The sequence below is a fragment of the Cinclus cinclus genome, chromosome 2, assembly GCF_963662255.1.
Source record: "Cinclus cinclus chromosome 2, bCinCin1.1, whole genome shotgun sequence".
NCBI lineage: Eukaryota > Metazoa > Chordata > Aves > Passeriformes > Cinclidae > Cinclus > Cinclus cinclus.
This window is the reverse complement of record NC_085047.1, coordinates 111,398,283-111,422,733: the sequence shown is the minus strand read 5'-3', so window position 1 is coordinate 111,422,733 and position 24,451 is coordinate 111,398,283. Positions and strand designations below refer to the sequence as shown.

Here is a 24,451-nt window from a genome sequence, read left to right as displayed (position 1 = left end):
ATCCAGCATCCCACTGTCTTCCTTTGCCACAGCAGCACACAGCTCACTCATTTTTACTGAGCTAAATCCACCAGGACCCTCAGGTCCATTTTCACAGAGCTGCTTCCCAGCCACAAAGATCTCAGATGGTGCAGCACTCCTGGATCATGCTCTCCCACATACAAGACTTTACATTAGTCTTTGCTGAACTTCACATGGTTCTCATCAGCCCATTCTTCCAGCCCATCCAGGACTTTCTCCAGGGTGTCTCTCCTTTCTGCAGGTTCACTTCCCCACTCAGTTTGGTACCATCAACAAAATTCACAAGGGTGCACCTGAACCCACCATCCAGATCACTTATGATGGTATTAAAGTGGCCCATTATCAATCCCTGGGGACCCCACCTCTGACAGGCAGCCAGATTGATAAGGAGCATTTCCCACCCTGCTCTGGGTGCTGCCCATCAGCCAGTTCCCAGCCAGCACACAGATCCCTTGTCTGGAACATAACACACTGGCTTCTCTAGGCTGTGGGAAATAACACGGAAAAACTTCAAATGCAGAAAGACAATGTCCACCACTGGTTCCATATACACCAAGCACATTACTTTGTACTAGGAGGCAATCAGGTTTGCCAAGAATGATTTGTCCTTGGCGAATCCATGCCAGCTTTTCCCAGTCATGTGCTTCACTAGGATTCATACAATAACTTTCACTGGGACTGAGGTAAGACTGGTAATTCCCTGCATTCTTGCTTAAACCCTTCTCGAAGATGGGACAACACGAGCCTTCTCCCAGTCTTCTGGAACATTTCCCAGTCTCCATGACTTCTCAACAATTATGGAGAGCAGCCTCCCAGCAGTACCCAGACACCCTCAGATGGGTCATTTGTAGGGGTCAAGCTCCTGTAATAGTTTACACTCCAATAATTCCTTCGACAACAATAGGTCTGTGCAAGAAACTGGACTTCTGTTCCCATGATCTGGGGCACAAAAGTGATGGTAAAGACAGAGGTAAAAGAACTGCAGAGAACCTCCAGCTTTTAAGCATTGGCTGGCAACTAGTTCACCTCTCCTGTTTAACAGTGGGCCAGCATTTTCCTCTGTACTTGTTGTTTATGAACCTGAAAAATCCTTTCCTGTAGTTTTTGACACCTCCAGCCAGTTTCAAGTCCAGCTGAGCTTTTACTTTTCTAACTGCACCTCTGCACGCTCTGGCAATGCCCCTGCAGTTCTCAGTGTTTGCTCATTTTTTTCATCTGTGGTACACTCCTCTTTAGGCTTTGAGCAGACTCAGGAGCTTGCAGTTAAGTCAAGGCCATCTCTTACCCTACCTACTTCCCTTCCATTTAAAGGTGATGAACTAGTTTCATGCTTCCAGAAGAGCATTCTGCAAGAACTCCCAGCACTCACTAGCTCCTTTATCCACCATGGTATCTTCGCAAGGCATCCCTCCCAACTCAGTTCTGAGCTGGCTCTTTGAATTTCTAAAACCTCTCAGTACTAATCTTCAATAGTAGTTATTTAAAACTAGTGTGTTTTCTATTTTTACTAGGTTATTTTTGAGCTGAAACAGTTCTCCAGCCTGGTTCATCACACAGGCCCAAAGATGGTTTTACTGAAACATATGAGAAGCAACCGAGAGTACTTAAAATTCTGTTACCTAGAAGAAATATACCTAAAAATAAAACCTTAACTTCAATTCATTATTCTGCTCTGTACTCCTGTGCAAGTAAGTGTTCAAATCATAAGATAAGGAAAACACTGCTTAAATAAGCAGTTAAAATGGCAGCTAGAGTGGAAGGAACAGAATACTGACCAAAAAAAAAAAAAAATCTCTCAGCTCTACTTTAAAAGCTGTTGCACTGGATCTTTTGTCTAATGCTGCAAATGATACTCTTATTTTTTTCTGAATTTTAAATTCTCAAAACAGAAGCAGAAATTTAATGAAAAGTACATTCACAATTCAGTCTGCTTTAGACTAATAACCAATCAATATTGAGAAGTGAATCATAATCCTCAAATGCCACTGTGAGAAAACTAAATGACTTAAAGTCATTTTAACAAACAATTAACTTAACAACTTACCACTAACAAAATTCATATGCAGACATACAGTCTTCTGTTTGTAATTCATCATACACTTTTAGTCACTCCCTTTACAAAACTGTAAATGAGGTCTTAATTCTACATCTTAATTAAATAAGCTCCTGCCATGAATGCCATGTAGCAAATCCAAGAAACGTAAAGGAAAGTAATTTGTCAATACAGCTCTGATGGTGATCCCTGCATCTCTCACACTCTGAAGTGAAAGTACCTGATAAAACATATTCTTCAACTCCCAAATATGCTTAATGGGGGTTTAGTTCATTAACATGTTATTTTAAGTACGTAAGAAATACCCTCCCATGACTCTTTCAATACAAAAAGTAACATTCAGTATCTAGAATAATACCTGAACCACTGCAAAACTTTGACATTTTAAAACTGTACCATTCAACAAACTTTATAATGGCCACAAGCAAAGTATCAGAGGGCCCAATCTACTTGTGACAGTATCAGTAAAATTCATCTTGAAAACAAGCTTTGAACAGACCCCTATTTACACAGGCCAGTCTTGGAAAGAACTTTTCCACAGAGGAATTACTCTACTATAGCTATTTCTATAGTCTGCCTATCCATAAAGCGGAAACATGCAATAAATATTTAAGTATTTTTTCTTGCTTTACTTAACTTCCCTCATCCAACAAACTCAGATTGAACTATATTAAACACAATTCCTTTCTTTCCTCATACCAAAAATGTTCTGTAAGGTACTAAGCTTTTCATCTCAGGTGCACCTATACAAATCCTGACAACCTTTGGCAGGACTCCATACAAGACCCACTGATTTCAATTTTGTCAGGTTTTAACTACAAATAAGCATTCTGCAAGATTAACATTGCTAACATTTTCTATAAACAGTCAACTGGTCTCTATAATGACACATCAAGTTTAATAAGCATCACTTAAATGTTTAATTGTGAAAACACTCAAATTACTCAAACATCATGCAGGACTTCAACAAGAAAATGAGTTAAAACAAAAAAGTAACTTAAAGGAGTTTTTAATGTAAAATACAAGGTAGATATGGGACTAAACGACTGAAGTTATATCATATACCTATCTGCATTCAGAATGAGCAGGAGTGGTTCTGGAATTACCTGATCCAATAGTAAACCTGCCACCCAGTTCAGTTCTGTGCTCACACTCTCAGTCCATCTCCTTAATTCATTTCTGCAGCAGCTCATCCAAGCCCTCTAAGCAGTAACTAGTTTTTATTAAACTATTAAAGTAGTCTCCAACTACAAATATACACATTCCCTTCTCTTTCAGACTGTTGAAAATAAGCAAAATCCCTTCCATTACCCAAAAATTTTACCAGGTGACTACCAAGAAGAACTACTTTTGTTCAGTAACTGAGAATAACCTTAGGTTTAAGTGATGATTCTGTAAGGCTGGAAACCAGAACTTAATTTCTCTGCAGAACCTAAGTTTGCCTAATTGTCAGTAGGATAAAGAATAACAGTGGGCCATGGCATATAATTCTGGCACTGGAAAGTCTTGTGACAACTGTTAATCAGGAAAAAGTCACTTTATAGCCACAAACATTTTCTATGACTCTCTTTAATTTTGTACCATCTCACTAATGTAATGAAAACAAATGTTTCTACATGCACCAAGCTATCCAAGCATGAAACATGTACTCTTTTCTAAAATGGTATAACAAACATATGGCATGCCTTTTAGAAAATGCTTTCAACACTTACTTCAGATGGTATCAACATTTGCAGATAGTTTTACCTCTATAATTACCAAGTCCACTCAACCCACTACAGTGAACAAACAGCCATGCAGACTGGCAAGAGGCTGAGAGCCATGCTGAAAGCACACCTGAGTAATACCATGCACAGACAAAGCTTTAGATTGTCTATTCCTTCTTCACATACTTTACTGGATTCACCTAGAGAGAAATTTGAAAGCTAGAGGCCATGAGTAGCATGATGCACAAAAGGATCAATGGTTAAATTACTGGAATAGGATGAAAACAGTTGTATTCCACCCTTGCCACAGTTTTCCTCCACACTTTCTAAAGTTAAATTATTTATCAGAACCTCTATTCCTCAGCTGCTAAAATACAGCAGTATTTCCCTCCCTCCTTCATCCTGAACCACTGTCCACCTTGGCTATTTGATCACTAAAGTCAGCAGGGCATCAATTACCTTAACTCGATGCACACAAACCACTTAGAAGAATGGACCACTTCAAGCTCCAGACTCAGTAGATCAGTACTTAAAAGCTAACATGCATTCAACAACAACAACAACAACAAAAATCTTACATTATATTCCCTATTGACAGTCTCCTGACAGTAAGATAAAACTTGCTGAAATGCAAATGCCAACACACCAAGTGTCCTGTAATCCTAATTACACCTCTACAAAAGCATTTTGTTTGTGGACATGAAATCCATCCTTCTCTTTTCAATAACGCATGAAAACGACAAGTGTTGCATTTCTGACTTCATCAATTTTCTTGCCTTCAGAAAGTAGTACCAACACTGTACTTTACACTTAAGGAACAGCCAAAATATTCAGGGATATATGTTTAGAGCAATAAAATCCAACTATTAAAAAAAAAAGTGTCAAACATTAGTTGTGAAAGTATCAACACACGCTAAGTATGGCATACTTACAGTACTGTGTAATGTCTATTGAAAAAAAAAAAGTTGGTTTCAGTATCAGATGAAGTACAAATACTGCAAACCTATAACCAAGTAAGTACCAGGATATACAACCATTATATACACTATAGCTATGATTTCCAAGTATAAACATGGTACAACCAAAAACTATAGAATGCGTCACCCATGACACATTAACTGGATCCTAGAAAGCTGCACCCTATTAATACAATGACCAAACTGCACACAAAATGTACTGATCTTAAAGAAATCTATGGCTCAGTTAAAATTATCCAATAAACACACTTGAAAAAAGGTGACTCCTTCAAAAACATTCTAGAAAACCAGTTCCACCCATAACACAATTTACCAAATTTTATCCAACTTCAACTTCACAGGACAGAGAGCACACTAGATAACAAACCAGTAATAGGAAATGCAAAATATATTTAATTAAAAAAAAAACAACCCAAGCATAAAGGAACAACTCGGATATAAATTTACCAAACTGGAGAGGCTGCCCACTTCCTGGAATGCCTTACAAATGTCTCCTGGTACCAATTTCCAGTTTCTCAATTCCCAGTATTGCCATTATATATTACAAACATTTTTAATTCTTCTTCAAGCAATATTTCTTTGTTTTGATGAAAATAAATCAAGCCAAAACATCTCCAAATTAAAAAAAAAAAACAAGGTGCTTTACTACCCTGAGACTAACCTGCTAAGATGTTTTCCTGCATAATTCTTTCTCAAGCAGTTTGTGATAAATAAAACTGAAGATATTTTATTATGGGTTAGTAGGAAATTAACATTAATGTCAACACTGAAAGGACAAAGTCAATATATATTAATTCACACTGTCTAAAACTATTTTTAACAAGCAACATGACAATTGTAAGAAAAATGAAAGAATAATGTCACTGTGCACTTATTTTGTAAGCTTCACAAAAGCACAGATAAGCACGCTGTTAATTTTGTCAACACGTGTGTCCTTTACACAAAGGAAATACCATTTTTAAAATCAGCTGGAAAACAAAAGGGCTGCAAAACCATAGAGGTAACACAGACTAAAACATGGCATATTGTGTGGAACTACTTCATCTCTCTAAATCGACTTCAACATCAATACTTTTAAATGGAAACATGCTTCAGATTTTGTCCACAGGATATGACAAACTGATTAAACTCAATGAATAGGAATTAACAAGCATCTTATACCCAATACATCGGACCAGCTACATCAACCTACATCTGTACAGATGCCAATTACAGCTTATGAAACGGTGGTTTGTCACTGCAATCAAGTCAACTTGGGCTGAACACTGGAAACATCAAAAAAAAAAAAACCAAAACAAAACAAAACAAAAAAAAAAAAAAGGAAGAAAAAAAAGAAGGAAATGCTTTGTAATTTACCTCCAATACAATAGATAGCCTCGCCCACCCCCCCACAAGTAATCTTAGAGCTTCACCTCCTGCCAGAATGCCTTTCTGGGAGAAAGGAAGACACCAGCAGGGCTTTTGTTTTGGGTTTTTTTTCCTCCTTCATGTTAATGCTCATGTCAACTACAGAAGCATAACAGTGAGCACTTTCTCCAACACAAGACTGACTATGCTGGATTTCCAGCATTTACCAGTTTGAAAGGTGATCTCTTGATTTCCCTCCCCTCTTCCCCAAAACCACACTAACGGCAAACTATGATTTTCAAGCTCCTTTTTCTGCAAAATAAACACAAAATTTTTGGCAACAGAAAATTCCATTCCTTTGTCACACATACAGCATGTACACCATCACAGGAAAAGTTTCTTTTGGCTTATCACATATCTAATACATGGGGCAACATTACAATATTCCTGACCCCTTAGTCTATACCTTCAATAATTCATAGAATTGTACATATCTCATGTCTCATCTGCTCTTTCGATTTGTTACACGCAGCAGCATGGCTTGGCTTAGTTCACAATACTACAGCCCATACATCCTACAAAGCAAAACCACCCAAAATGGGGGACTGCAGACCTGGAGCGCAAATGGAACCCAAACTGAATTAAAGCTCTATACATGAAGCTTCCTTCACCCCTCAGAGACACCAGTTTTCTTATTATTAAACCCTGTCAGGGTGGGGTTTCATTGAACCAAAGCTCTCACTGCAAAGGCCTCCTGCAATCCCCTCCAAGCCAATGCACACTTTAGTGAACACCACCAAAAATAAGGAGTGCCTTCTTGCACTCAGGCACCAAATTTAAGCCTAGAACAGACTCCTCCTGCTGCACAAATACCCAGGCAGGGAAGGGAGCTGCTCGCCAAATACTTACAGCCCAAAACCTCCAGTCAACCTCCCCAGACAGGTACCCTGCTCTTGCCACCTCAACCATAACCAGGGAGCACTGCCAGGCCACACAGAGCACTCACTGCTACAGCCTGGCAGCCTCTAGAAAAGGTTCAATAGTGGGTGTGCTCCTCTCCCATCGAGGGGAGCACTGAGAAATGTCTGCCTTTGTGAAGGATTCTTCTTGAAACATGACTCAATGGTTTTCCTTACCTGCTACCCTTGCACATAAATCTCACGCTGTAACATGCTGCCTTGTAGATTCTTGAATTACTCAGTCAGGATTTCATAATTATGGAGTCTAGGGTCTTTGTTAGCTGTTGTTGCTCCATGCACAAAAGGAAACATTTTGTTGCTATCACTCTAAAACCTATTAATTAACTGCACATATATTCGGCCACAGTTTCTACTATAAAAACAACCACTACATTGAATTAAAGTGGTCTGCTAGATTAATTGTTCTAAAGCCCTCAGTAGAGCATAAACTGCACAAAGCTTCACACACACAGAACAGGAATGAAGCAGAAAATACCTTAAAAATAGCAACTTCTTATCAGTAACAGAAACACAAGCATGTTCCTTCAAAGTAAAAAGCACAAACCAAACTGAAACTGGTTCAAGCCAAGAAATTCCTCTTGAACATCTCTGCACCGAACAGCAATGTTTTAATCCTTCTACTTCCTTAGATAATCTACCTTTCTCAGAGACAAGTTTTACAAAGATCATGTTTTGTGAGTTACTGCGCAATTCATAAACGTACAAAATACCATGCAAAAAACTGAGGTAAAATAGCAAAATAGTTGATTTGCTTGGGGATTTTTTAGTATTCACTACATGGACTCGCAGCTTAATACAGTAAAAGAACATACAAAAGTATTTCTGAAAGCGTATTTCAAAACTATCAAAATGCCCTGCAACTTCAGATTGTATGTACCAAAATGACAATTGATTGGCATTTTAAAAAAGCATTATAGGTAAGAAAGGCACAAAACCAATAGGCTGGATTGCTCCTTGCACCACTTAATTTTACAGTACACAAAATAAAACTTACACCACGGATTTTATGTGACAGATGATCTAATTAGACGCAAAGCTTTTATTTTCTATCTGGCACCCTTAAGCTCTATCCCATACGGGATTCAATCTAATATTTCCGATACCCTCAGCAGCATTCACAGAGCAGACACGAGTTCTGGTCTACCAACAGTTAACGTTCATTATTTAACTGCTTTGACATGTCACTCCCCTACCTTTTTGATTAATGGGAAGAAGTGCTCTTATAAATAACTCTGAAAATCGAAAGGAAACCGCGAGATTTTTTTTTTAATATAAGCACAAAGGAAAGTGTACTTGCTTTTCCTTCCATCTCTACCCCCTCCCCCCACGTCCTGACATTGAGCTTTTCCAATCCTGCCAGAAATAAACACCCAAACACAAGCACGGGCCTAGGCTGTCCAATTCAACACGCTTTAGAGTCAAATCTTCAGATCAACCAAAACCAGCAGCAGAAAAAAAACTCTCCACGGTACAGCTCGGGCACAACAATAGGATGAGCAGTGTCAAACGCCAGACTACTGACAGGAACAAGCCAGGAAGCAGGAACCAGAGCAGCACGGTCCCCTTTGCTTCAGCCGTGAAGCATTTTAAAAACAGTTCCACTTATTCTGCTACCCGAATGTTTCGCCGGCTCTTGGTGTTTTAAAGCACAGCTGGCAGACACTCGGCCCGCACAGCCTTTGTCAGCAGCTCACGGATGGGTAGCAGAACGTGCTACAGGTTGATAAGGAGAGCACCGGCGCTCCAAAGCAGCAGGAAAGCGCCCAGAAAGAACTTGGGATGTGCAGGAGAGTTTCCCTCAGCCTTCACCGAGGGCTTCACGCTCCTCATATTCGCTCCCGGTGTTTGTTTCGTGTTTACCTCCCCCCCCTTCTCTTTCTCCTCCCTGTCCGGCCATCTTGGGCCGACAGGAGCAGCCATTACTTAACTAAATGACAGGGCCAACAACTTTCCACAGAGACAAACACCTCTGTCCGGACACTAGGCCGGGCAGCAGGAGCCCGCGGGACGCCCCGCTCCCTGTCAAGCCGGGACGGCAGGCGGGACGCGGGGCTCGGTGAGGACCGGGCACGCTGGATGGAGGCAGCGGGGCCCGCAGAGTAAACAAGTCACTCTGACGGGCTCCGGGAACCGCTCAGCGCCGCGCCCGCCCCGGCCCGGACCCCGCGCTCCCTGCGGGCTCCGGCCCCGGCTCCGCTCCCGGCGGCTGGGGGCGAAAATCACGAGGGAGGGTCCGGGGAGCGGCAACGTCAGCAGCGCCGAGCGCGCCCTCCCTCCCTCACTCGCTCGCTCTCCCCCCGCTGCCGCCTCCTCGTCCTCCTCCTCCCCCCATCCGCCCCCGCACCCCCTCCCCCGGCCCGTCCGCTCCCGGCCCGGGGTTCCGCCACTTTCCCGTCCCAGGGCTGGAGGGGCACCCGCAGGGCCACGCTCCCCTCGTCCCGCTCGGGGAGAATGGCGGGCGGGGGGCGGGTGGTTAAAAAGGAAAGGGGCAAAGGCGGCAGCAACGCGCGGAGACCCCGCGGAGGTGGCGGTGCCCCCCGCACACCCCCTGCACACACTCACCGTGCGGGCCCGGGGGTCCCGAGGAAGGGGCGGCGGGGCCGCCTCGCTCCCCATCCCCCGTTTCCCCCCCCTCCCCCCCATCCCCGCTCCACATCCACCCTCGCGCTTACCTTTAACAGCAAGGCCTTCGTTCTGGCGCCATCTTCATGAAGCCTCAGAAATCCGAAGAGCCGGCTGCGAGGAGGGGAGCGGGCGAGAGGGAGGGGAGAGAGAGGCACCGGCGTTAGCGAGAGTCAGCGCGGCGGGCGGGCGAGGGCAGAGCGCGGCCCGGGAGCGGCGGCGCACAGGGAGCCGCGGGCAGGGGAGCGGGGGGACACCGAGGTAGCGCGGGCCGAGCCGGGACACGGAGGCGGCCGGGGCGCAGGGGGGAGCGGGTACCTGTCGAGGCCGGATAGGGCTTCTCTCTCCTGGGCTGTCAAGCTGGCGAAGTCCTCCTCGCTCTGGCCGCTCGCTTTCCCCGCCGCCATTTTCTTTTCCTCATCACCGAAAGGAGCAGCAGAGGCGGCGGCGGCGAGCGACACTCCGCACGATTTCATGGAAACGCAGCGTAATTAACTCGCGGATCGCACCCCCCCCTCCCTGCGCGCCCCCAACACCCCCCAGCGCCGGGCGGGGCGGGGTGCCCGACACACACACACACCACAACTTTTATTACAACAACAACAGCCGGCAGGGAGGGGGAGGGAGGGAGGGAGGGAGGGGAGGGGAGAGGGAGGGAGGGAGGCGGGGGGAAGCCCCGCTGCTTGGAGGAGGAGGGAGGGAGGGAAGGAGGGGGGAGGGAGCCCCAGCGCTGGAGGCTCGGGGGAGGAGGAGGCGGCGGCTGCGGATGGCGGCGGAGCGGTGTTTACATCGCCGCTCGCCGGCAGCGGCGCGGGGAGCCGGAGTGTCGGGGAGCCGGGGGGACCCTCCCGGTCCGCCCCGCGGCTCGGGCTGTGTTTTGCCGCCCGTACAAACTTCCCCGGAGCCGCTGCCCAAAGTTGTTGTAATTGTGTCACACCGCGGACCCCGCGCGCCGCCACCGCGACCCCCCCGTCCGGCCCCGCCCGCCCGCGTTCGCGCAGCCAATCGGCGGCGGCGCCGCGCCCCACGTGACCTTTGTTGACTTACGTCAGTCATTGCGCTCCGCCGCCACTGCGCTCCGGTTTGGTTGGCCTTTGCCGCCCGCCTCCCTCGCCGGCCTCACACCATTGGTCGGTAGTTGGTAAGGGGGTGGGGTTTCGGAGAGCTGCCGTTCCTGATAAGTTGAGCGGGCCGTCAATCGGACGAGCTTTTCGATTAGTGAGCACCAGCAGGTTGGGATGCGCCTTTAAAAGCGGACGGCGGGGGAGGGGGGGAGACATCGGGAGTGGCGGGCGCTGGGGTGGGAAGAGGAGGAGGAACGAGGGAGGGCTGCGCTCACGGGTGGAGTTGCGTAACGGGGGCTCCGGCCTGGAGGAGTGGACGCCGCTGAAGAAGGCGCCATGTCCCACCGGCGGGGGGCAGCAAGCACACTCGCACCCCCCACTCCGGCCTGCCTCGGGCGTGGCATTCTTGGCACAAGCGGAAAATAAAAGCTTCCTGGAGCGGGGCCGGGGCTCAACTAGGCGGCGAGGGAGATGCTAAGGCGGCGGGTAACTCTCGCACGGAAGGGCGGGGGCGGCCCCCGTCGTTGGTTTCGCCCACGGCCCCCCCCTTCCCCCCCGGCAGCCCATGACAGGTGGAGCGGCCCCCGCCGGCGCGCGCGCGCGCTCCCGCGGCTGTCACGTGGCGCGAGCTGCCGCGCGCGCTTGGCGCGAGACGCACGGCAAGTCTCGCGATGCCTCAAGGGCGTGAGGGCGGGGAGGGCCCGGCCCGGCCCCCGTTGGAGCGGTGGGAAAACCGCGAAGGATGGGGATGGCAGCGCCTTGGAATTTGGGCTGCTGGGCACGCTTCGCGTGTCAGTAAAGCTCTGCATTTCTTTAGGCGAGGAAAGGAAAGGGGGTTTGCTGGTTGCTTTCATACGGCTTAGCGTAGTTACAGCCCGGCTTGTTAGCTGAGCATCACAGATTGCCTTTAGTGACCTGAAAAGTCATTTCATTCCAGCCCTCTACTGTGGGCAGGGACGCTAGATCAGATTGCTCAGAGTCCCATCCGACCTGCTGTTGAATACTTCCAAGAATGGCATATCCATGCCTGTTCCTGTGCCTCCACACCCTCCTTGGGTTCCTCCACCCTTCCATCTCAACCAGGAATCCAAGGGACTGGGTTTCTCTTAACAGTACCACAAAGCTAGGAGGCCTTAAGTTTTTTTTTAAGTAACGTGTTTGCAGATGATTTGCTCTTGGCTCTGCTGTGGTGCGTACGAGGAGCTGAGCCCTGATGTGGGTGTGTGAGGGCACAGTTCACCTCCATTTTGCTGGAAATGGATCAGAACAGTCTTCTGTAGCAGCATTGCATCATTTCTTTGGTGTCTGGCTGAAGCTCCATGTCTGGGCTGGCTTTTCCCATTTTAATTTCCTGTTTGATGATTACAGGTGCTCTAAAGCAAAAGTAAAACCATTAACTGCCTTTGGGAATTCGGTGAACAAGGTCGAAGAGCAGCCTCTGCAGCAGATGATGCTGCTTGCTGGTTCTCCTTTAATTGCCACTCTTCAGTCGTGCTCAGAACACTGAAGCATGCTTCTGCCTCTGTAAATGTTAAACTGCTGTGTCAGTGATGTTTTTCAGGTGGATCCTTACACGTTTTCTGGTCCTGATGGTATAGAGACACTGGCAAGAATGGAGACCTGGTCAAGACAAAGTATTAAATAATGTAAATAAAGACTCAGTAATGTGTCCATGCTTCTCTTAAAAGCAGACTCTTGTAGCTCTGCTTTCTGATGCAAATGCAGGAAGAAAAAAAAAAGGCATCTGGGTTTGATGATGTTATATTGGTATAAGAGGCAGGCATTTGTGTTTAAAGGATTTGCAAGTTTGCAATCCAGATAAAACCCAAGTTATTTTTGGTTCTGGGAATGGGCCATAGTCTGTTAATAGTGGAAACACTGTGATCAAACATCTGTGTTCACCTGTATTGTCCATGGCTTCTACATAATTTTTGCTGGATTTTCTCAGTAGAGTTTCCTCAGGTGCCAAAATCAGTGCCAAGAGGGAAATGTGCCATAAATACAGAATTTAAATGCAGGTTGTTTTTGCAGATCTCAATTCTCAGGTGTAAAGTTGTCACTTTGTGGTGTCCTGAGTTTAAATCAGCAGAAAGGAGAGTAGACAAAACCATTTCTCAGTGGAAGAAAGGCAATGCTAAACAATAGAACAAATCAAATCAGATTGCAGAAGCAGATAGTTTCAGTCCAGCTGAAACTTGTGTGCACCTGAAGTCATAACAGCTGAGTTACTTTTCTGTCAGTGCCACTCTTAACCCCCTATACCCTGCCTGAATTGTCAGGATTGAATTTCCAGCTGCCCTTATTTGTTGGTTTGTTTATTTGTTTGCTGTCACTCCCAAGTCAGGTAGCAAATTTGAAGGAGCAGTAGATGAGTCCCAGTTGGATACAATTGAAGTCTCGTGGTCTTCTGTAGTCCAGGCATTCTTTGTAGTCACCTGCAGCAAGATCCATCACTGAAAAAACTGTTGTGTTTAAAGCTGGGTATGTCAGTTCAAATTGGTTTGGTTTTAATTCCTGCTTTTTGAAGTTCTGAGCTAGCCTTGTCCAGCTAAGCAAATGAGGGCAGTAGTCATCTCCTTACCCAAGAGTGAGAAGAAGCTCAGGAGCCATGTGTGATCTCTACTGTTACTGTACTGCTACTGATAACTGCTGTTATCTGTACTGTTACTGATGCTGGTGTTTAAAAAAGGATTTTGAGGTGTGGAGTCAACATTGTGCTGCCAGTAGCTCAGGAGTTGTCTGACTATGAGGCAAATAATTTTGCAGTGGAGCAGACAAAACATGATGACACAATCTTGGGTTCATGTGACAATGTGTACGTATTGAAAGACAGCAACAAAGCAAGCAGGCTGACCAACAGAACCCACAGGATGCCCTTCTGTGTCCTACAAACCATAAATCTCATACTTACGTTGTTGCCATCTTGCCAAATTTTAGTCAACCTGCCTGAAATATGTGGCTCTTTGGAAAATGAGGGAAAGCAGCATAAACTAGTAAAATCTGGTAGTAGGTCAGTTATGGAGAAAGCAGTTTCATTGGCACTTTTATTTTTCTGCGTTTGTTTTCCTTACTGTTGTTTTCTTTTGCTTCAATGTAAAAGAAGAGTTTAAATTACTAAACTGCTTTCTCGATATTTGGAACAAAAAATCCTGTGGTGCTTAATTTTTGTGTTTTAGCAGTGACTTTTCTATTGTCCAGGAGTTTGTAGTAAAATGACCTGCAATTTATGTGTTCCTTGTGCTACCCACATTAAAGTTCTGATGGGTGTTGTGTTGATGATGTGTGTTTTGACAGCATATGGTGGTCAAGAAAGTGGGGAAGCTGATCTAAACCCCAAGGTTTTGGGGTTTTTTTTTCCCCCGCAAAAAAAGGCAAATGCTTTTGCTGGCAATAAGGAAGACCAGTACATGGGTAGGAAAATTATTATTGAAAATGGGGCTGGGGAGGGGTGGGAGTCATCCTGATGCTGTTTATCAGTTTGTTAAAGAAAAAATTACTCTTTAATCTCAGAAATACTTTCCTAGCTTTGGGTAGTGAGTGAAGTAGTCTAGGAAATGGGTTATTATAAATAAAAAGATACAGGTTTTTTTTAAATGAAAGTTTTAAAAATCAAGTTTAAATGCTTTGGTTATAGACCTTAATTATTGTTCTGTCTTGCTTGAATCATGTAGTCATTTTTGTCTATTGCCCTCTCTGTCCTTGGTTAGCATGAGTTTAAAACCTGGATCATCTTTGAAAGACTTAATGTTGGAATTCATCTGGTAGTTAAGTGGTAATTCCTGGTCATTGCAAGTCCACACAGTCACCAGGTAAGCAGTAATATCCATCCCTGTGCAGCAACATGTCAGCAATTGAGTCCAAACACGGAAACCCATTAATTTTTGACGTGGCCTTAACTGTATTCTGATCTGTTCCATGAAATTCAGAAAGCAGAGCATTTTGGGGTGTTCTGTAGATGTGCTGTATAAGAGAGACCAGTTCTCTCTGCATGACAGCATGAACAAAAGTCAAGGCAAAGAGCTGAAGCTCTACCAATAGAAGAAGCAACTGGTAGAAGATCAGGATCCTCTTTTTGCAGTATATAGATCTATGTTATACTGACAGTTTCTGCTGACTTGTAGAAATAAATGTGAAAAAATATAATTGTCCAGGAGGTGGTTCCTTTACAGTGCTACTCTTAGTAGTTTTTAAAAATTTCTTTAAATATGCCTGTACCTCCCACCTCCAGCACTTTTGGTTGTGTCTTTGGTGTCCATTCCAAATGTGGAAATGCTTTCATTTATGGTAATAGTTTCAGGTTCTCCTAAAACTGTCCTCCCCCTAGGAACCTGATGTGGCAGCTTATATCTTTCCACCTTCCAAAGAAATCACCTGTTTGACAGCAGATGGTCCTGAACAAGGATCTCTGCTTTTCCAAAACAGTGAAGAGAAACTGAAATTTCTTGCATGAGTTTCCATGAAAGAATTTGAGAAGCTCTTTGTTGAGAAGCTGATAATAAAATACTGTTATGTATTAACTGGTCTTCAGATTGACAGTTACAACTTAATAGAATTTGGCAAATGCTGTAAAGGAGAGGGGGAAAATCCCATCTTTTTGTTTCTATGGTGGTTTTATATGTATTGACTTAATATTAGTTGCTGGGATGATACCTTTGCAGGCTATTGGTTTTCTGGCTTGGAAGTGAAAAACAAATCACATTTCTAAACCAGCTCTGAGCACAGTTACAAGGGGTTTTGTGTAAGCATTTAAAAAGAGCCGATCCTGATGCTCAGCAAACCAGGTGAATGGCTGTCTTGTTAACTTGTGTTAATCCTGGGACAGAATCCAATATTTTCAAAAATACTTTATCTGGTATTTGTTTTTCTCCAAGAACAGAGGATGTCACATCCTCTTACTGGATTTAATTTATTGTTTTGTACACAAATCTTTTTGAGAAAGTATTTGGGAATTACTTATTTTAAAAGCCTCAACTGTTATGTACGTTGCTTTTTATTAACATTTATGTGGATGTCTAAAAGGACAAAATCTTCCATACTAGTCTAAAACACTATTTTGGTTGTAGTCTTTCTTCCCTGTCCATTTATTTCAACATCAGCCACTTTTAAAATCAGGTATTTTGCACAGGTAATGGTAGATACTAAATCTTGTAATGGTGCACAGATGAGAGTTTAAAGGTGCAAACAACAGAAGCAGCTTTGGGACATTGGGTGTGGCAGAGTCCAAGCCTTGGCTCAAGAAGCTCCATCTTGCACTTACTAAACACAAAGAGTGACAGTTCTCCATCCTTGTCTAAGCAGTTCAGGATTCCTTTACAATAATGGGTGAGTCAGGGCATTTCAAATTAAATAAAGCATCATGCTTAAAAAATCTGAAGACTTATTTGCTGTAGGACAACTCTCTTGTATTTTTGAATGCTCCCAAAATGAGGTGGCATTCCATTAACTGGATGTATAGGACACAACAAGTACAAAAAAGACAGGGTTGTACTCAAAACATGTAAATGTGTTCATTGTATGTAACTGGAAGATAAGCAAAACACCAAACTGAAATGTGCTTTTTTTTTTTTTGTTTGCTGTTTCTTATTTTCTTAAGTTTGCTATTATCAAGAGGCAGATTATGTTTAGAATTTCTCTAGGGGTTTGTGCTCCACTCTGTCTTCTCCATGTCAGCAAGAGTTGGATCAGGCCTCTCACAGAGCTGCAACTACCAGGATGATGTGAGGAAGACAAGTAGTTTCTGCCATCACCTTGACATTCATAAAATCCAAAGCTAATCCTGCCTTTAAATTTTTCTTTCCTCCCTTTTCAGCTGCACTTCAATTGGGAACCTGTGAAACAGGAAATCCCTAGGAATGGTTGGGAGAATTTCCAATCTTACAGTTTTTCAAGACACGGTTTGGTTTCTGTTTGGTAGTTTGCAGTTGTGTATTTCTATAAATACACTCGGTGCTACTGAAGTTGGATTGTAAGTTCTTCTTTAAATGGTGTTTTGGTTTGGTTTTTCTTCTTTCTGTAAATGAGTCCTGTGTTGGTTTAATCTTGCAAGGAAAGTTTAAACAGTACCTTTCTCCATGGATATGGAGAAATCCCAAAGTGAAAGCTGAGTGAGAAGAAGGAAAATGCCACTGGTCTCAATGGGGCAAAAGTTTCTCGGGAATTGGGGCAGCAAAGGGAAGCTTCATTGAGAATCTGCAATGTTTTCCAAAGCCTTGATATCCTTAACTTGGTTCTTTTTCTGCCACTAGTGAATGTACAGAATTTCATTGGAAATTGTGAATTCAAATCTTCGCATAACAAAATACTTGTCCAATTGCTTGTTTGTATCAGTGAGAAGGAAGTTCCTCTTAAATTCTTTCCTCTCAATCTAAAATATCCACATCCCCTGATGAACACAGGTGCTTACATGTAGGCATCCAAGCTACTGGAGCCTGATCTAGAGACCATGAAAGTAATGATGCAACTGGCACTATTTTAATGACATAGAAGTTTGAAACTGCACGGATACATTTCTTCCCAAGGGTAATATATATAAAAAAGGACTAGGATGTAGTCTTAAGAAATTTACATTGGTACTGTTCAGGTTATAGTTGTTTCCTATACAAAAAAGAGGATAAATGTGTGATTTTTAAATACTTCTGTTGTTGATCATGTAATCAGTCTGATTTTTTTTTTTTTTAGTGAGTGATTGGTTTTGTTTTTATTACATAGTCCTTCAGTGCAGGCATGTTTCTAAAGAATAATAGTCCCACCATCCCAAGCACCTGAACCTGCAGGTTCTGGAATACATTCTGAAGAGACTTTCTGCTCAGTAAAGGTCGAGTCCCATTTTTAATGTATCAATCTAGATAAGCTTTCAAAATTTAAAGCTTGTGAGTTCCTTTGTTCAGGAAATCAAGCAAGGCACAGGTTTTCTTGCAAATTCAGTGTTGTTCCTGGCTTTGTTACATCAACCCATGCTAAATGGGACATCCTGCACTATTTATGCTTCTGTCTCTCTGAAAACAACTGAATACAATATATATGATTAGTGAAGAACAAAACACCTACTGTTAAGCCTCTTTTATGAATCAGCTGAAATTTTTTGTATCTGTTTGGGGTTACTAATTTTGCAATGCAGGTGCTTCTTGTCAGTGGTCTCCAAAACATGCATGGGAAATACAAGTAGGAGGATCACAGTTTCTGTCTTCCAGGTGGAGTGGTTTGGTTCCAAGCCTGCCATGGGTGGGTGGTTTAATGCTGTACAAGAAAGGGAGGCCCTGAGAGCAGCTGCTGGTGCCCAGCAAAGGGGTAGGAGGAACAGGCAGAAACTGATGCCCAGAAATTCCACCTGAACATGAGAAAGGATTTCCTGTGTAGTGACCAAGCACTGAACATATTGTCCAGAGAGGCTGTGGAGTCTCCCTCACTGGAGATACTCCAGAACCCTCTGCACACAGTCCTGTGCCATGTGCTCTGGTGTTAGAGTGTGTAAAACAGAAGCTTCTCCGAGTCCCTCAGAGAGAGATCAAAATACAAGAATTAAATTAAAACCTTCAGAAAAATTGAAATATATTAGGCCACACAAACATAAATTAGAAATGTAAGCTTTAGTTTTGAGTAAAAATATTAAATCATATAGATATGAAGTAGAAGTCTAAGTTTTAAATAAGAATATGTTTTAAGTGCTTTAAAAAATTAAAAAGTCCTAGGAAGTAGTGTAAAGTGTAAGCCTCAGTAAAAGTTCAGAAACTTTGCCCCAAACATAATAAAAACATAATAGAAACATTGCTTACATTTTTCAAATAAAACAAATAGAATCATTTGCGTGAATAAATAAAGCTATATACACAAGTTATATGAAAGAATTAATGTTATTTTTTTGTACTGTAGAACTAAAATTCTAATAAATTTAAAATAAATGTTTTAGGTGCATGTTTTTAGCTTACTGAGTAATTTGCAAATAAAAATCTGTGTATTAAAGTTAAAAACTCTCTCTTTCACCACTGTCATCACACTCAGGAAAAAAAGAGATCTGCTCCAGCTTCTGCCTCTACTTGGGACTTTACTCCCAGGAGCTGCTTCTACTCAAGATTTATACCAAAAACCTATTGCTACTTCTATTTGGGACTCTATACCAAATAGCTTAGCACATGAACTTTAACATTTCAGTCTCTTGCTTTAAGACTAATGTGCTTCTCCAATAAGCAACTTTACACTCTGGGATGGCCCTGCTTGAGCAGGGAGGTAGGTGACCCATGGTGGTCCCCTGCAGCCTGACCCATCCTGTGATTCTGTGAGCAAAGAGGAGAGGACAGAGCCAAGTGTACGAGGTGGGTTTGACCAGTGCTTGAACAGAGGCCTTTTCTGACCAGCCACTTATTCCAGCTCTTCTTTCTGTCCCTATCATGTTTTCCATTAATTGTGTAGAACATGAATGTTATGTTAAAATGACAAAAGTGTCTGACAAAAAGCAGAAATGATCATGTGCTTTGGAGATGGTTTGGTTTTCCCCCCAGTCTTAGCAAAACAACTGACTGTGGCAGCACTTTGTGAAAAATGACACAGGTGGGTCACCAAAGTGATGGTGCCTCAGAAGGGGTCCCATGACATTTATTTGGGAAAAGCACCCTTTCTGACAGTTGCTTCTTTGTCACTTTTACCAACCCTGTCCCTCAGCAATACTGATTTAACTGTTTGTAAAGCTATATTGCAAAATGAGGCAAAGTCATTGAAATAGCCTCGATTTAAAAAATAAACCAGCCTTCACCCCCTCCAAAAAAACCAAACCCAAACGGAAAAAAAACCCAAACCAACCAAACAAAAATCCTCAAAACAAACAGAACCCCAGAAACTCCCAGAGGGTAGGTGAAAGCCACTTCCAGACAACTTTTATGATCGTTATTCCCATGCAATATTGTGTGGCATGCTGAAAAATATTTACGAATAACATCAATTTAATGTGAAATTAAATGCCAGAACGGATGATACAGTGGTTGCATTATTGAGTAGCATACTGAATTCAATTAAATCTTGTCTTGTTAATAAATCTTGCATCACTGCTGACAGCTGCTGTGAAGAATCCCGAGATTGTTTTGTAAGGACATTCAGCCTGTTCCAAGCAGTGCCTGAGGAGCTGGTGGACGGCTGCCCAGCACAGTAAAGTGATTGCATCTTGTGAGGTTGACTGCAGATTGCTATCACAGTAATAAAAACCAAGTTAAAAATTACAAAAACCTGGTACCTCTAAAAGCTTATGAGCCATAGAAACGACCTACTACTAAGTCCTTACTGCCTCTGAGTAATTGTTTATTAGGTTGCTGGTTAGATTTTAAGTTGGAAGAAGTGGACAAATTGCTGTTGGTCTTTATCATGATCTCTCTTTTTCTGCTGTTCTGATGCAGCAGCTGTTGCTGGGAATCAAACCCCTGATCCACAGAGAAGGAGAACTGTGTCATAACACATGCTGCATTACCTGTGTACACATTTCTTTCCCAATGGAGCATGGACAAAAAGGAGCAAGTTCTACACAGCTGGTAAGGCTAAAAAAACCCATAATCTACAATTTATTAAACTGGTAGATTATACAGGAAAATAGCTCACACTCTTCTTTAATTCTAAAGAAAACTCTTGCCAATTTTTTTTTTAGCTGATTACTGTTCTTACACTTTTTTTTTTTCATGTCACAGTTTACAGAAACTTTTAGGAAAGAATTTGTCTTTTATATTAATTCTTAGGTTTAGAACTATAAAGATTATCTTCCAGAAACTAACCACTCCTTAAGCCCAGCTTTGAAATGTTTCCATTAAGCTTATTGAGAAGTTTTGGACATGTAGATGTCCACTCAGAAATGTGTTTAAAGTAATGATAAATAAACAATAAAGATCATGAGAGTTAAAGATTAAAAATTAAACTTTTAACTACTATCTCCTTGCTTTGCAGCCTTAATATGTGCACTGTGGTTCCTCCTCTATATTAACATTCAGAAAGTTTTTCCCCATGAACATGTAATTGTTTGTTTTAGAAGCTTAACTGTTGTACTCAAAATTAGAATCATGCCTGTGGGTATTTAAAATGGAAGAATAATACCAGCTAATGACTTCAGAGTAACTAGTAAAATTACATCAGGGAGAGTACTTCAGATTTTGCAGATTGGCCAAATTTATATTGTTGAGAAATACATAAGGTTTAGCTCAGTAAAATGTAATGAAACCAAACATACATTGAGGAAAGGAAAGTGTGCCGGCTTATTTACTGTGGAAATTCAACTTTTTTATTTCTGAGTTAAATGGTTCTGCTTCACGGAAATTAGGTTATTTTTCTAAAGCATTGTTACACCTTTTGATGTAAACAGTTATATGGTCTTGCAGATAGGTTTCTTTAGTAAATTAAATTTTTTGGAAGTTGTTTCTTCTCAGCAATAAACATTTATTCACCAGGAGTCCACGAAGGCATATTCCTGTGCAGAAAGAACTGAGTTGGTTTGAAATACAAAGGAAACCAGAAGAGATGTGGTTCAGAGTTCCAGGTGTGTTCTAGAAAATTACTCCATCACTATTCTGGCCGTTTTCACCTTTGTAACATATTTTGGTGTTCAAAGAAAACACACACCTCCTTTAAAGAATGCACAGCTCTTACCTTGGGCTGGGTCAGTGGCTCCAGCTCTCAGGTCATTTACAGCCATCATCTGGCCTGCCATGTGAGCTATGATTTGTATCACAGGTCCTAATTCCTCTAAGAAGTACAACTGCTTCTCACTTCTATCCTCAGAATTTGGTGTAACTTCATCCTCCAGTTTCAGCAGAGTTTTGCTTTATCCAAAAGGGCAGATGCTATAAATAACTTTCTGCTGTGAAAGGTACAAGAGATAGCAGTTTGGATCTTGATATTAATTTCAAAGAGCCAAGAGGTACAAGATGAAAATAGGAACCGTATTGTGGACTCCTAGTGTACATACAGAATCTGAAAAGATTAGGATGGAATTTATTTATTTATTTATTTACAAAATTAGTTGGTAAAATACTGGAAACTTCAATAAAAGTGTTAGAAAAAAAGGGAAATGCAAATTCAAATACACCCATGCTTTAATGAACCAGATAAATCTTTCAGGCAATCAGTGGATGCACGAGCACTAAAGTAGAATGATAGAAATCTCATTTTTAAAGTTCGGCAGTTTATTCAGCGATTGAATCAAATTAAGAGCATGTGTGTGATGTTCTACTAGCACAGAAATGCTACAGGGAATGAATAAAAAGGTAAGCCTAATAATGTTATCCGTAGAACATCTGAAAGGAAGCGGCGCAGAACAACATGTTTTAACCAAACAGCTCACAAAGCAAGCCTCTGATGTATCAAAGCCAATTAGGAGAGAGTCCAACAATTACAAGAGATATTTAGTCATAAGGAGATACCCAGCAATGTTTTGTCTTATCTTTGAAGCAGATCATTAAGGGCTTCCTGTCATATTTCTTCATGACTCCTTTTCAGGAAAGTCTATTTCCCTCTCCTCAGGAGGAGAATGGGACTACCAGAGCTCCTCACTTGGCCTCCTTCCAGCCACCCCATGGGCTGCAATCCAGGCAGGGAACAACAATCAACCTGCACCAGCAGAACTCTGATTGCTGCCTTTCCTGATCGTCCTCATCACGCAGCACGACATGGGCTCCACATTCTGATCCCAACCCATCTGTGGCACATGTGCAGAGAAGCTTCTGGATGTACCTGGGAATCATTGTGGCATGACGCTGAGTCGGGAGTTTTGCCACAGCAGCAAGTTTGGGTGCTACTGGCCTGGCACAGCCTCAGATTCCTGAGGAAAAGATAGGAATTGCCTGTAACAGGTAATGTAGGGAGAAGCAGGGTAGGCGCCATGTGAGAAGTTTCTCTTCCTGTCAACACCAGCTTTTGCTTTTGTATGATTTTGTATGTGATGGTCCACAGCACAATCTTTGAACAAATTAACAGCAACTTATTTTACATTTGAAGGAAGTCTGGATGGAATAGGCTTCCAGCAGGTTACTGGGGAGACTTTCATTCTGGCACATATGAGAAATGGGGGGAATAGAGGTAATCAGCCAGCCTGTATCCCAGACTGATGCCTAAAGGTTCCATTGTTTATTTTTACATAGCAGTATTTTAAAAACAACTTCTCAGATTAATGTATTGACATGCTCTCAGTTGGCTCTTGTTCTTTTTGTCCTTTCTTGGCCATCCTCCACAGCCTTGTAATGGAAACCACTGCACAGTTCTCCTCTACTCAGCCCTTGAGTTTCTAACACAAATGTATCTCTTTCAGGGGGAAATGTGCCCCACAGATTGTTCAAGGCTTCCTCCTTGTCACTGTAAAGCTGATGTAAAGCATGTCCTGATGTTTGTCTAAGCAGAGAGAGAAATTTTGTCATCCTCCACCACAGACACTTCATTGCCACTTTACCTCTCTACAGTCCACAGTTAAGTCCTACCCATAGATAATCTGACCTTTTAATGGGAAGTGTTTTGTTTTAGAAAAAGACAGTGTTAGTGTTTCTCATGCAGGTTTTTGCCCTCGCTTTATTTCAATTTATCCTTCAATAATAAAACAACTGAATGTAATGTGGAAAAATCAGTTTATTTTCTGGAATTAAGTGAACTTCATCCAAACTCAAAATCCTACAGTCACTTTTAGCATTTTTAAGTACACACTGAATAAAATATTTTGACATCTAGACTGTCAGATAATCTGTCAGTAACAATTACATCATTCAATGAAAGAACTGTTAATTTCCAGTGTAATTTATTGGGAAAACAATGCATTTACTGCAGTGAAATACATTACGGGATGCTACAAAAGCTACGTAACATTTTTTCAAGTGAAATAGTTGGCTTCAGAATGCGGAATATTCTCTTGTGACAAAACCACAGGAAAATGTGTTTTTCTCTCAAAAAAGAGATCCTGGTCAGCAAACATCAATAAAGAGAATGTACCTTGGTACAAGTACCCAGAACAGAGTGGTCACAGACCTCCAGGAGGCTTTAGGATCCTCATGTGGAAGGATCAAATACATGGGACAAAGAGGAGGAGTGCTCAGGGTCCTACTCTTTAAAGGACAGGCTTGTGAGGCACAAAGGTTCATACACAAAATGCTTTACTTGGAGTGATCTTTAAAAGCTGGAGAAGTTCTCAGCACTGTGGTGCCATGCCCAGAACAAGGCTCTGTCTCTGGGCAGAGGTGTTGGCTGGCACAATGCAATCATGGCTCTGGAGAGTTCCACAGGGGTTGGGTTTACATCCTCCAGTTCTGCTTCACTGACATTTCTCAGTTGCCTTTGTTCAAAAGTTTTCTTGTTGCTGTAGGGAAATGTCAGAGCATTATGTGTAATGATGGTGGTGATCATTTCCAGAGTGCCCAGAGGACTGAATTCCAGGTTTTGTGTGGTGCTGTTGGATGGTGTCTGTCTGAGGCTACAGAGTGTGTGTGCCTTTCATGTGGCATAATTGGTGTCTCATATTGACTTACACATCAAATTTAAGTTATGATTGTGGCATCTTGGAAAGAAAACAAGGGATTTTTCATGTATTTTATTGTGTAATTAACAAATAGTAAATTATTGCCCTGCCTGCTGCTGTTGTTAGCAGTGATGACAATGAAAGTCAGGATTTTGCAGGAGTAAGCACAACCATGTCGCGGAGGAAAATTGGCAACTTTAAAGATTATTCAGCCCTTAA

At 42.5% G+C, this 24,451-nt stretch overlaps 1 protein-coding gene and 1 long non-coding RNA gene across 14 annotated transcripts in view; one reads left to right on the top strand and one right to left on the bottom strand.

The window, feature by feature from the left end:
- The window catches only part of KDM6A (lysine demethylase 6A), a 150,164-nt gene extending 139,523 nt beyond the window's left edge, over positions 1–10,641 (bottom strand). For all 11 annotated transcript variants that reach the window (XM_062488131.1, XM_062488133.1, XM_062488135.1 and 8 more), the window contains exons 1-2: positions 10,025–10,641; positions 9,757–9,820 (exon numbers count right to left, since the gene is read on the bottom strand). In XM_062488131.1, coding sequence (XP_062344115.1) covers positions 9,757–9,820; positions 10,025–10,182 — 222 coding nt within the window. In that variant the 5' untranslated portion in view covers positions 10,183–10,641. The remainder of the gene's footprint in view (positions 1–9,756; positions 9,821–10,024) is intronic.
- A 129-nt stretch (positions 10,642–10,770) lies between these two features.
- Positions 10,771–24,183, top strand: LOC134041394 (uncharacterized). Of its 3 annotated transcripts, none has more exons than XR_009932996.1 (4): positions 10,771–10,938; positions 20,154–20,282; positions 21,186–21,274; positions 22,234–24,183. It is a non-coding gene; the product is annotated as an uncharacterized LOC134041394 (long non-coding RNA). The 3 variants fall into 3 exon arrangements; XR_009932995.1 differs by having other exon boundaries at positions 20,151–20,282; XR_009932994.1 differs by lacking the exon at positions 10,771–10,938 and having other exon boundaries at positions 18,629–20,282.
- The last annotated feature ends 268 nt before the right edge of the window (positions 24,184–24,451 follow it).